The sequence below is a fragment of the Pithys albifrons genome, chromosome 20 (genome assembly GCF_047495875.1).
Source record: "Pithys albifrons albifrons isolate INPA30051 chromosome 20, PitAlb_v1, whole genome shotgun sequence".
NCBI classification, from domain to species: Eukaryota; Metazoa; Chordata; class Aves; order Passeriformes; family Thamnophilidae; genus Pithys; species Pithys albifrons.
Genome location: NC_092477.1, coordinates 2519450 through 2532514, shown reverse-complemented (window position 1 = coordinate 2532514; position 13065 = coordinate 2519450). Strand labels below are relative to the sequence as shown.

Sequence of the window (13065 nt, the reverse complement as noted above, 5' to 3'; positions counted from 1 at the left end):
CCTGACCGGATGGGCTGAAGGGCGCTGTGTCCACGCGTGGATCTGAGGCACGGCGCAGGGTCCCCAGAAATGGTCCCCGGTTGCCCCCGGAAGCTCGGCTGCCCACGCAGTGCCCCTCGCCGCGCTCAGCTCTCGAACGCTGCGGTCACGCCACAGCACGGGCACAGCCGGCAGCAGCCGCGCCGGGGGAACAGCGCCGGGGGCACCGCGTCCTGGCACAGCCCCGCCGGCTGCTGGGTCACCGCCTTCTCCTTGCACGAGCCCTTGCTGGGCGAGTCGGGCTGGGACCTGGCGGCCACCCGGGGATGCTCCTTGTCAGCCTTGACGGCGAGGAAGGTGGCCAGGTCCAGGTCGAGCATGGTGACCCCGCCGCGCGGCGTCGGCGTGTTCTGGCGGCACTGCGGGCACGGGATCCAGCGCTGCTCGTTCGTGACGGCGTCCAGGCGCTTCAGGCAGGCCTGGCAGAAGGTGTGGCCGCAGTAGAGCCGCCGCGGCAGCCGCGCACACAGGTCGTAGGAGGAGTAGCAGATGATGCACTCGACGCGCTGGCTGCCCCGGCTCGGGGGACGAGAGGGCACCACGACACACGGCCCCGCGTCCTCGGCCCGGGGGCTGCTGCCGGCCTGGGACATGCTGCGCAGGGGCGGGGGACGGCAGTCGTCAGGCCCGTGTCTGGGGAAGGGTTCAGGAGTGGGATGTAACCCCCGAGTGCTCCCGACATGTGGGAAGATGTGTGGGTTCCCAGGGAGGCACCAGGGTCCCTGCCCAACATCCCTGTTTGCTGCCTGCCTGCCCCGTGACCGGCCCTGCCTGGAAGTGCAGGGCTATGTCACTGCAGTGGGTTGTTCCTGCATCCATGGGAATGTATCCCCCATCACCACCACCCGTCCCAGCCCCTCAGTGCCACACTGCACCCCTGCTGGAATGCTGGAAGCTCTGCTAGCCCAAAGGAAAGATGGGTTGGCCAGACCTCACAGCCTGCTCAGGGCTGCCTGGGCCCTGGGTCCAGGGGAGACAAGTGGTGAGAAGGAGTAGGATGGCTGGGTGGGTTGGGGAGCAGCACTCAGAGGACCAGGCAATGCCACAGCCCTGTTCCTCCCCATCTCTGGGCTGTGCCAGGCCAGTGCTGTACATCTGCCAGCAGCAGGGGATGGACACACAGGCTGGTGGGGAGGAACTGAGGGCTCCAGCCTCATGTCAGGTGGGTTGTGGTATGACCAGAATATTAGCAAACTTCTCTCAGAGGCCCTCACCCCATTCCCTCTCCCTGAGCAACCTCAAGCATTTTGGTGCACACAGGTACCCCTGTCCTCCCCTTGTCCCAATTCCCCCATCCCTACCTGTCCTGAGTTGCTTCCCCAGGCCCTCAGGGTTGGTTGCAGAAGGGCTGCACTGTCCCAGGGGGCTGTGGTGGTCCTGTGGGGAGCATCAGGGGGCTGAGCTGCCAGCAGCTCCCTAGCCAGTCCCTGTGGCTGCTGGTGGCCAATAGTGGGAAGGGGCTCACCTTTCAGGGACAGGTGCTATCAGATCTGCTGCTGGGAAGCCAAGCCTGGGAGATTAGGTTACAAACTCTGGATAACAAAGACCTCTGAAATCTAAGCCCCAGGAGTGGTCATTAACCATCCCTCTGTGCTTCACTAGCAGAGGGAATCATCCCTGTGAGGCCAAGGAGCTCTGGACATCTCCATGGGCACAGGGCTTGGGCATTGGCTGGACTTGAGCAGCAGCAACAGTGTCTTCCACATCCTGGGCCACCCTTCAAAGCCAAGAACATCTGGGCAGATGCTGGCCAGCGGAGACATCCCATCACACTCCAGCCCACACATCCCCAGGTGGTCGGGGCTGCAGGGACAGCTGTGACTGGAGCGGGAGGGCACGGCGAGGCTCCAGGCTCGTGGGGGTGGCATGGCTGGGGTTGGCACAGGCACACCGAGGCTCCAGCCTGCTCTGAGCTGGCAGTGCCACATGTGGGGTGGTGCTCCTCGTTCAGTGCCTGGGGGTCCATGACCTGCCCCTGCTCTCCCAGCTGGGGCTGCAGGCTCTGGTGTTGGGGGTGAGTTACAATGCTCATCACCAGGCTGGGGAGAGCCCAGCACCCTGCAGGGACACCTGCAAGGCTGAGGACAGTGTAGCACCCAGGGAAGGTGACAGCACCCAGGGAGGTGGCAGACTCAGTCCCCACAGCTGCCAGCCCCCTGCACGGTGGTCCAGCAGCTCCAGCCTTGACATGAAGGGTGCTCCAGATTGAAAATGGGGAGTCTGGTAGGGGACAGATCTTGGACCAAGGATCCTGAAGGAGTAAAGCCCATCGTGGAGTCAGGGCAAGGACTGCCAGGACGCTCAACAACATTCCTGTGTAGAACAGGAGAGGGCAGCAGCTCCCACTGCAGGCAGCAGCAGGCAGCAGTGGAGGGAGGGAGACGAGCAGTGCTCTCCCCTGTGCTGCCTCCTCACCAAACATCTCAGAAGCCCCCGGGTCACATTTCCAGGATTCCTCAGAGAAAGATTTCAAAATTTTGGAAACTGAGAGCCCCATAGGTCACTGTGCTGTGCAGAAAGACTTGCATCCTTGGCACCCGTGCCTGGAAATGAGGAAGCAGCACTGACAGGATAGCACCTTCAGGGCACATATCCTGATCCTGATCCTGATCCTGATCCTGATCCTGATCCTGATCCTGATCCTGATCCATCCTCTGTCACAGGCTTCCCCAGGCAGTGCACATGGGGTACATGTGTCCATGGATCCCCAGGCACGGGGGTGGCACCCCATGGCAGGGTTCTGCTCTTGCCTTGTCAGGCTGTTGGCAGGCATGGGATGGCAGGGCCAACTTGGGACAGGGCTGTGCCAGGGCCCTCAGTTTTGGCCAACCCTACTGGCCAAAGTGTGGTCAAGGGCCATGTGCCCTGGGCGAAACAGGAACCAGCTGCATGGGATTCCCACTGTGTCCTGGCATCTCAGTGCACCACCCTGCCTGCCTGCAGGGCAATGGCAGCCCTGGGTTCCAGAAGCCAGGTCAGAAGTGTCTCCTGATGGGCACAGTGTGCTGCCTCCATGGCTGTGTGCCCAGGGACGTGCAGGCAACTGGATGCTGGGAATGTCTGGGCATGTCCCAAAGCTGGCAAAGAGTCCCTGACCCACCTAAAGCACAGTGGGGGCCTGGCTCACCTGCTGCAGGGCCAGGTATGACAGGCAGCTGCCAGTCCCTTAGGCCATAGGAAGCCCTGCCCAAAAAGACTTTTACAGGTGATGGGGTGGTTTTGGCTCTGTGCACAACTGGGCTCTGCTCACAGGCACTGACCCCTCTGGCTGCCTCTGCTCTTACACACACACACACCCACACCCACACACCCTGTCTGCCTTCCTGGCCCACGCCAGCCCCTGCCCAGCCCCTGCCCATCAGGTGCCAGCAGAGCTGTGTCCCATCGAGGGGCTGTGCCACTCCTGCCCATTGCTGTGCACCCCGGCTCACCCACCCTGCTCCCCACAGGCCGGGCTTGGGGCAGGCAGCCCTTGGTGACACTGGCTGTGCATCTGCCACACTGACACTGGGGCCACCATGTGCCCTGAACCCTGCCAAAATACCTGGATCCAGGCACAGGGAATCATGGAACTGTGAAAGTTGGAAAATACCCTTAAAATCATCAAGTCAAACCATCAGCCCAGCACCCACCACCATTAAACCATGTCTCTAAATACCACAGCCACACATTTCTGAACACTTCGAGGGATAGTGACACCACCACTTCCCTGGGCACCCTATTCCAATGCCTTACAACTCCTTCTGGGAAAGTTATTTTACTCATATCCAGTCTAAACCTCCCTTGGCACAATTTGAGGCTATTTCCTCTCCTCCTGTCACTTGTAACCCGAGAGAAGAGACCAACCCCCACTTCACTAAAACCTCCCTTCAGGGACTTGTAGGGAGCAGTAAGGTCTCCCTTAGGGAGAGCAGATCTGCAATCAGCAGCGACACGCATGGGTGAGAAAGGTATTTTCCTGTTTGCAGGACTCATCCCCGAGCACTGCAGGGACCTTCGGCACCGCAGGGTGGGGAGCGGCACCCTGAGCGAGAGCAAAGGTCTGATCCAGACGAGCCAGAGCCCTGCACCTTCAGCCACACTCCAGAGGCAGGAGGAGCACAACCGTCCGCACCACCGAGCACGTCTCGAGGACAAAGCGCACCCAGGGAACACCCACGGGACTCTGCACGCAGCCACCCGGGTCACGCAGAGCCCTGCGAGGTCTGGGCCGCGCCCTGCCCTGCTCACCCCCGGCTTTGCTGCTGCCTCCAGCGCAATCCCTGCCCGGCTGCCTGGCAGGCTCTGCCCGGCCCCTCCCGTCGTGTTTGCCGTCGCGTTTGCCGTCGCCCGGGGGTTGGGCAGTGCGAAGGGCAGCGATGACACACGGCAGATGCTGCACCCTGCCAGTGCCGTGCCCCGGGCTCTGCCCAAGGCACCCCACACCCCTTCGGGGGCAGTTTCCCCTCCCCAGACCGTGCGTGTCCTGCAGAGCACGCCAGAGCCCCGGGACCCCGGGCAGCCCCTGCGGGCTCAGCCAAGGCCCGGTAGTGACGTGTCCCTGCCCCGCCACGCGTGGGTGGGCTCCAGAGCAGGGCAGGGCTGGCGGCGGGACGCGAGAGCAAACAAGGGGTGGATCTGCCCGTCCTCACGCCAGCACTGCCCGGACACGGTGAACAAGAGAGCTCCTTGTGCAGGGCAGGCACCGCGGGGCTGTGTCCCTGCCAGCTTCCTCCTGCGAGCCACAACCCCCCCGGCCACACACCCGAGTGGGACCTGGGCCAGGCAGGGGTGCCAGGACAGGGGGGGCAAACTGGCAGGGCCAAACCTCTGCCAAGCCGCTGCCACCGCAGCCCAGAATATCTCACAGGGCCGGGATTTCAAGAGTAATTGGCTTCCCGGCAGTGGTGGGCTCCTGGATGTGCTGGGCTTCCACTGCTGGTGGGATTCCAGTGCTGGTGGGACCCTAGTGCTGGTGGGATCCTGGTGGTGGTGGGATCCTGGTGGTAATGGGATCCTGGTGGCAAGTGGGCTTCCAGGTAGCTGTAGACTCCCAGTGGTGGCAGGCTCCCAGTGCTGGTGGCCTCCCAGTGCTGGTGGGCTCACAGTGCTGGTGGGAGCTCAGTGGAGGTGGGCTCCAGGCGGTGGTGAGTTCCAAGCACTGGTGGGCTCCCAGTGCTGAGGGACTCCCAGGGGGTCACAGCCAACTAGAGCAGTGCCCCAAAGCCCACCTAGCTGCCCCAGCCAGGAACTTACCCCTTCACCAGTCCCTCCCAAAGACTCCTGCTGTCTTTCTGAAAGACAGGACAGCAATCCTGCTTAGCAGGGCTGTGCTGAGCACCAGACAGTGTCCTCAGGCAGGCACGGGCAGGCTGTACTGGGACTGTCTGGGCAGTGTTGGATCCAGGCTGGCAGAGGGGTGGCAGCCAGCCCAAGAGCTCAGCCTGACACTGCTGCTGCCACGACTCAGCAGTGCAACAGTTAAGCCTGGCTGGGAGGTTTTTGCACTGCCCTTGCACAACATGCCAGGATAAGCAAGAAGCAACTCGGGAATCCCAGCAAACCCTGGGTGGAGGGAAGAGGCACACCTTGGCAGGGGAAGGGATGGCTGTAATTTTATTTGCAGCAACCTGAAGTCATCTGCTAACACAGACACCCTTCCCAAGCCCCTGCTCCCACAGACAAGGCAGTTGTGCAGCAGCCGCGGTGCTTGGGCAGCTGCCGCCTGGCAGTGTGGCTGCCCGTGGGATGCCAACACCACGGCGGGATGCCAGCACCACAGAGGGATTCCAGCCCCACAGAGGGACGTCAACACCATGGCGAGATGTCAGCACAATGGCAGGCTTGTTCCAGGTCGGTGGCGCCAGCCCCAGACGAAAACCCAGCCTGGAGCCGCCGCAGGATGCTGGGAAGAGCCAGCCGGCTCCTCGCTCGCCTTCCTCCTTGCCCAGGGGGTTGCAGAAGGCAAAGCTGGGGATCTGCATCTCCAAGGATGTACCCCAGGGCCATCCCACTGCTGGAGCTGGTCCAGCCCTCTGCACCAGACCCAGTCCCAGTGCTCCAGGATGCAGATGGGGTGAGAGGTTGTGTCCAGCACCCCATAAGTCTGGCAGAAGGAACTAAATGGGGCTGGGTGTTTGCTGGCACAGGGATGTTAATGCCCACATTCATGCTGTGCCATCAAGTGTTGTCCTGGACCACGGCCCAGCACTTTGCCATCCTTTGGCTCTGTGTCCTTCCTGCCACCTTCCCTCTGTCCCAGGGGCAGTGTGGCGAGGAGGAGCAGGACCCAGCTGGAGCTGGAGCTGGGGCTTGGCACAAGGTGCTGCAGCATCCCCGAGATGCTGGGTGTGGGGGGAATGACTCAGTTCTGGGGAGGTGGGTCCCCATGCCAGCTGGAGGCATGTCCCTGGCTCTTCTTCACTGCTCCAAGACAGTCAAGATGTCCTCCTCTGCCATTCACATAGGACTGCCATCATCTAAACCTATTCACTGGCAGGCACACAGTCCCTGCACCTTCTCAGAAGTGGAGGTTTCCCAGCATGGGGAGACTGGCAGGGGCAGCATACACGATTGCAAGCTCAAAATGTTGCCCCATCCCCAGTGTAGGCACTTCTCGGTGGCATCTGCCCTGGCACACATCATCCTCAGGGCTCCCTCACTGGGCTCTCAGGATCTGGCAGGTGCCCATCACCAGCCTATCTGGCTGCAGAGCTCATGGGTGAAAAGCAATGTCAGGGTCTAACCAGCTGCCAGCTCTGTCAGTGCCAGCCACAGGTGCCCATGGTCCCCAGGCCAGCAGCCATGTCCCCTGGCTCCATCCCATGGTCAGCATGGCCCACAGGTGCAGGGAGGATCTTTAGGAGATGACACAGCAGCACTTGGGGCAGCAGGGCCAGCACCTGCAGCAGGCACATCGCCTGCCAGCCCCCTCGTGAGCCTTGGGTGACTTGTCCAGGGTGACAGTGTAGAAGGAGGCAGACGATTCCCCATTGGGCATCCTCAAGCTGGCATAGGGGTTGTAGGGACGGGACCAGGACTTATCTGTGGAGATGGTTGGGCTGTTCCAGCTGTTAGCAGGGTCTGCCTTCTCCTCCAGGCTGTAGGTGGGCAAGGCTGTGGGGTTGGCGATGATGGTGGGCTCATCCGTCAAGTAGCGAGTGATGAAGCTTTGCTGGAACTGATCCCGTGGGATGTGGACGCTGGCATAGGGATTCTCCACGCTGATGCCACGATCCATCTCCCTGCTCCTCATCAGCACACGTGGCCTGTCTGGCATTGCCCACCTCCTGCGAGGCAGAGACCCCATTAACCTGGGCCGTGGAGGGTGTAAGTGCTGAGATTGTTCTCACAGCACGGAGAAAGGACCCCGGCACACCCCACTGGTCTGGGTGCAGACCCATTTTCCCCCTCCCCGGCAGCCCCGGAGGACCCCACAAACAACCAACACAATGGGCAAAGTGGCCCTGAAGGGAAAGCTGGAACTGGAGGCAGGAGAGGGAGGAGCAGGGAGACCGGGGAGTGAGCAGGGTGCTGGGGCAGAAAGGTGTGCTGGGGGCAGAAGGGGGTGCTGAGTGGGAGACAGAGTCCATGTAGGGCAGTGGGGTGGGGTATGAACTTCGGGGTCGGGGCGAAGAAAGGTCTCAGAGGTGGAGGGAAGGCAGTGGGGCGAGGAGAGGGGAGAAAGGGGGTGCCGGAAGGTGGAGAGGCAGAGAGGAACAGTAGGGAGAGGGGCTGGGGAGGAGGCAAGTGCGGGGAGATGGGGAACCGGGATGGGGCGAGGGCAGGCGAAGAAGGGGAGCGGGCAGGGGAAGAGGGACCGGGCAGGACACAGGTAGGGTGTGGGCAGGGTGAGGGCAGCGTCGCCCCCGGCACTCACCGACCGCGCTGCTCCGGCCGCTGCGGGGCCGCTCTGCCCCGGCTGCGCTTCCTCCTGCACGGACCGCCCCGACCGGCGCCGCCCCGACCGACAGACAGACAGACCGGCCCCGAGCGACAGATCGACCCCGAGGGACAGCCACCCAACACTTGACACCCACTGCCCAGCCCCGAGCGACCGACACTCACCCACGGCACCCACTGGCACCCACCCCCCCGAAACCCACCGCCCAGCCCTGCCCACACCGACACTGGACACCAATACCAGGCACTGGACACTGGGCACTGAATGGGGACTTTGGTCAGGTGACACGGGACATAGGCACTGGGCATCAGGCAAGGACACCAGGACTGAGCACCATGCACCGTGCACCAGCACTAGTCACTGGTAGGAGGCACCAGGCAGTGGATACCAGCACCAGCAAGGAACTGGTACTGCGCACTGGCAACGGCACCACATAGTGTGCAGTGGACACCACACAGCAGGCAGTGCTGTCAGGTACTGTCACCCCTGCCAGAACTGGGCACTGACACCAGTACAGGCACCAGTACCATCCACTAATACCAGCACTGTGTGCCAGACACTGAGCACTGAGTTCCAGCACTGGCACCACACAGGTACTAGGCAGGGACTAGGAGGGGGACTGTGCATCAGGAGTCTGTAGGAACCAGCAAACCCCAAGCACCAGGCACTGAGCGGGAGACAACAGGCAGCTGCACCCACTGCATCCTGTGGCTGCCCCCAGACACCACTGCCAGGCTGTGCTTGCTCCCATAGGCACCCAGGTCCCTGCAGCCCAGTGGTCCCACACACCCTGCCTGGCTGTGCCTGACCTCTCCAGCCCTGAGAGCCCCAGTGCCAGGTCTCCACTGGGATCCTCATCCCTCCAGTGAATTTTGGCTGTGGTGTGACCTTGTACCCACCAACAGAGCATTTTCTAGGAAAGGTTTGGGGGCTACACTGTTCCTGCCCCCAGGGCACCACTGGAGGGTGACACACAAGACTGGATGGAGTGAGGGACACAGCTGGTGCTAGGGCAGAGGGGGATGCTGGCACATGTGCCAGGCCCTGGGACCAGAAGTGCTGCACGAGAAAAGATGCAAACTTCCAGCACCCTCCACCCTACTCCTCCTGTGTCCCTGCCATCTGACACCGCTGTGATGCCCTCAGCCACTGTCACTCTTCACACCACCAACTCCCCCAAACTGGCTTGTGCAGAACCCCAATATCTTCCTACAAGCAGTTCTGGGCAGAACTCTGTCCCTCCCAGGAGCCTCAGGAATGCCAGGACAGCATCTTCCTGGACAGCCTGGGGCTGGATGTCAGGCAGAAGGTGCCCCAAATTTCAGCTGAATCCTCTTGGGACTGACTTATGTTCCCCACGGCACTTTGCAAGGAGAAAATCAGCACTACACCACACAGTCCTTGTGTTTGAAAGCTGCAGAACTTCTGCACAGACCTCACAGAGTTTCTCTGGCCCCACAGGGTCACACAGAGGAGAGCCACCTTGTCCCTTTGCTGGGCCTGGCTGCTGCCCAGTTTCTGGAGCTGTGTCTCCACAGAAAAACTCTGTTTGGCTAAGCAGGCAGAGACAAAGAGGCACCCTCTGCCCCGGTGTCCTGCCCTAACCCCAGCCCTGCCCGCCTGTGCCTGGCGTGTCCCTGCCCAGTGTGTCCCTGCTCGTGCAGGGGATGTCTCTGTGGCACTCTCCAGCGGCACATTTCCCTTCCTCCCAGTGCCTCAAGACTTGCTCATTCTGCCTTTTAGCCCCAGATTTCCCTGTTCCTAAGTGGCTCTGCTTGCAGGAAGCTGCAAGGCTGCTCGGCAGGCACAACTCAGGTCTGAGGGGCCCTGAGACCCTGCAACAGCACCCTGTGTCCTCAGTACCTTCCCTCTCCCAAAGGGGCTCCAAAGAGAAGCTCACCTCATCAGAACCTCGGAGCGTTTTTGGGTGGGGACATCCCACACGCTGCTGCCCAGGGCTGCAGACCCCCCACTGCCCCTCGGAGCAGAGTGTCAGCTGTGGTCTGAAGTGTCTCCCCCGTGGTGATGTCTCTCTCAGCATCCAGCCATGGCAGCTCCCATCTCACAGGCAACTTCTGGATTCCCTCACTCCTCTCAGGCTCTGGCACTGGCTCTGCAGAGGCTGGGCTGGCTGCAGTCTTGTCTTGGGAAAGCCCTTCCAGTCTCTGTTGCTGCTCTCCTGGTCTGGATCCAGACATCCTCTCATTTCAAGCCTCAGTTTCCTGATGGCAAATTTGTTATTGGGCCAATAGTGTCTTTAATAGCTCCTTTGCTCTTGGCTGTGGGAGCAGTGGTGCCGTTCCTGGAATGAGCAGCACACTGACAGCCCCACTGGGGGAGAAGGGGCTAATCCCAGACCTCTGGCAAGGAAAGGGAACAGGAGTGGCTGCATCATCTGTGGACTCTATAAGGCCCCTGCCAGACCAAATTGGCCACCATGGTGCCCGGAGAAGGGACCCTGGTCACTTGGGGTCATTGGCACTGGTCATTTGGGTGCTGCTGTCAGACAGGGGCTGCATCCAGCCCAGTCTTGTTGTAGGGGTGGTAGCTGGCACACTGGGGTCCCTCCTCCAAAAATGGGGCACCTTGGAAATGAGGGTTTGTCTGTAACAGGAGCTGGAGAGAGGAGATTGTTGTGGCCAGGAAATGCACTCAGGGAGGTTAAGATGCTGAGACTGGATGCCCTGGCTACTCTGGCAGTGCCCCAGGGGCTGTGCCCATCACTGTCCCTCACATCTGTAGATCATTGCAGCATCAGGCAGACCCAAATCCACACAGCTCTGGGCTTTGTGGCTCTCAGGATCATCCCGTTGTCCCCTGGATGGACAGGATGGACAGTCCCAGCACAAGGCTGCATCCTGTAGGCAGGAGGTGGCTCAGAGCTCCCCTCTCCCCACTGACAGGGGATGAGGTGCCCCAGACCCCCTCCAGGAGTGCTCCAGTCCCCCAGATAGAGGGAAATAAGTCTTTTAAACACAACATTATTCCCAGCAGGGAGATTAAGGGGTGAAAGCCCAAACAGGTCCTTTTCAGCATCATTCCTTGCACCTTGTCCCTCCATCCTGACAGAGCAATGCAGAGATTAGACACAGCAGAGTTGCTCGGGGTTTGTCCGGTGCTGGTGATGGAGCAGATCCACAGCAGCGCAGCCACAGCTGAGGACAGTTATCAGCCAGGAACAGCAACCCACAATCTGAAGCCTGAAGTTCAAACATTTCATTTCTTGGCAAGAAATTCTCCAAACTGAGCTCCAAGAGTGATGTCTGAGAGACTCATGTGGATCCTTGGAGAGTTTAGAGATGATGTAGGATCCTCAGGTGGAAAAGTTGCTGCACTGAAGCTCAAGCTGCTGGTTTGGAGTTGTCCTGTGTGGGATTCACCAAGCTGGGAGCCAGCAGGTGCTTCAGAGCTGTGCCCCCTTGAGTAAATGAAAGGGCTCAACTAATATGAGGCTCTTTGTTGCTTAAAACCAGCCTAATTTCCTGCAATTGTTTGCAAGGGGAAAAGAATCTACAGAGAAAAAACCAACCAAAAGCTCAGTGCCCACCCCAGAGATACGATGGAGAGGGATGTCCTCAGAGACACTGCTTCCAGAAGAAGGTGCTTGGGCTCCATGCAGCCCAGGAGACAACCTTGGTGATCTGAGGAGGACCCTGGGGAAAACAGGAGAACGAGGAAAAAAAGGCAACCTTTGTTTTCCTTTTTTTTGTTGTTTTTTTTTTTTCCTGACTGGCCCATGAGCTCACACAAAAATAAAGGGGCAGCCCTGTGGAGTGCTGGGTTCCCAGCAAGGGCTGCAGGTGCTCAGGGGCAGGACCATCCCCAGCTATGGAACGTGCAGCCAGGAAGAAAGGCTGGCTCAGCAATTCCTCAATAGCCACCCACAAAAGTCAGAGATCCTCACATCGGTACCACAGCAGGGGACCCACAGCCCCCGCCCCTGTGTGACCCAGGGGAGTCACTGTCAGGAGGTTTTGCAGGATACCAGTGACTGCAGAGATTCCATGGGATGCCTCGGCTTGCTGGTGCTTCACACGCGGTAAAAGGGTCATTTATTTGTTAAAAAGAAAAGAAAAGAAAAGAAAACAAAACAAAAACAGAAAGCCACGGGCATGTCCAGTTCCCGGGTGTCCTTCTGCTGGGCACAGGTAAGTGTGTGGCATCCTGGCTGTGGGGCTTCCCCGGTCCCAGCTCCTCCCAGAGCTCTCCCAGTCACCAGGAGTAAAACACTCACGGACAGGTCGCGTATGGTAAATATTTCCCTGGGGCTCGTGGTAGGTGCAGTGTCGTGGCGCCGGCACACGAGGGTGGTGATGCTCTTTCCAGCCCATCAGCAACGGAGAGTGGTGCAGGGGATGTTTCCCAGAGGGAAAGGTTTTGCCACCACCTGGAGGGCATTCGGTGAGCCCCAAGGCAGATGGTGGCTGCTCACCAAACCTGGTGGGGCCGAGGACTTCACTGAAGCTCAGGAGAGCCCTTGGGTGGCTGAGGTGTGCAAAGATCATGGGGTGGGTTGGGCCAGTGCAGCGATGGGAAGGCAAACCCCAAATTCCAGCTGTGTGAAACACACATGGGATGATTCCCTTTGGGACATGACAAGGCTCTTTCAGTGGAGCACAGGTGTGAGAGGTTTTCTTCAAGGCATTTGTCTTAATTCTTGGCTGCCTCTTCATTAAAGAGCAGAGCAAGGGCAGGGGGTATGGAGGGAAGGACCATGGTGTAGCCCAGGGGGGAGGAGCATGAACATCCGTAGGGATGGGTGTGACCAGCACGAGGACTCAGCTGGGCACCCAGCGAGTGGGGAGGAGGCTCTGAGGGCTGTGGGCACAAGGCTGCCATGGAGGGGACCCTGATGGTGCATGTCTGAGGGGTGATGTAGGGAGAAGAGAGCAGCACTCAGGGATTGATCTGCCAGGAATGGAGGGGTTGAGGGCTCATGGAAGCTGCAGGAGTTGGTGCTCTATGTCCCCCAGCAGCACAGCCCCTCATCAGCATCCCAGGGTGGGAAACCCCAGCACAGAATTCAGCTGGTGTCCCCAGGCCTGTGCTCGGCATCCTTTGTGCAGTCCTTGCCCTGCTGGTGTCCATATCTGACCATGGCATGCAAAGCATTTCCACAGTTCTTGGTTCCCTCTCAGGGAAAG

The 13065-nt window shown here is 60.2% G+C and overlaps 1 protein-coding gene across 1 annotated transcript; it reads right to left on the bottom strand.

Annotated features, from left to right (window-relative positions):
- Positions 1-125: 125 nt before the first annotated feature.
- RNF224 (ring finger protein 224) lies at positions 126-632 on the bottom strand. Its single transcript, XM_071574650.1, has one exon. The coding sequence runs from the start codon at positions 630-632 to the stop codon at positions 126-128; it is 507 nt and encodes a 168-aa protein (XP_071430751.1).
- Positions 633-13065: the final 12433 nt, after the last annotated feature.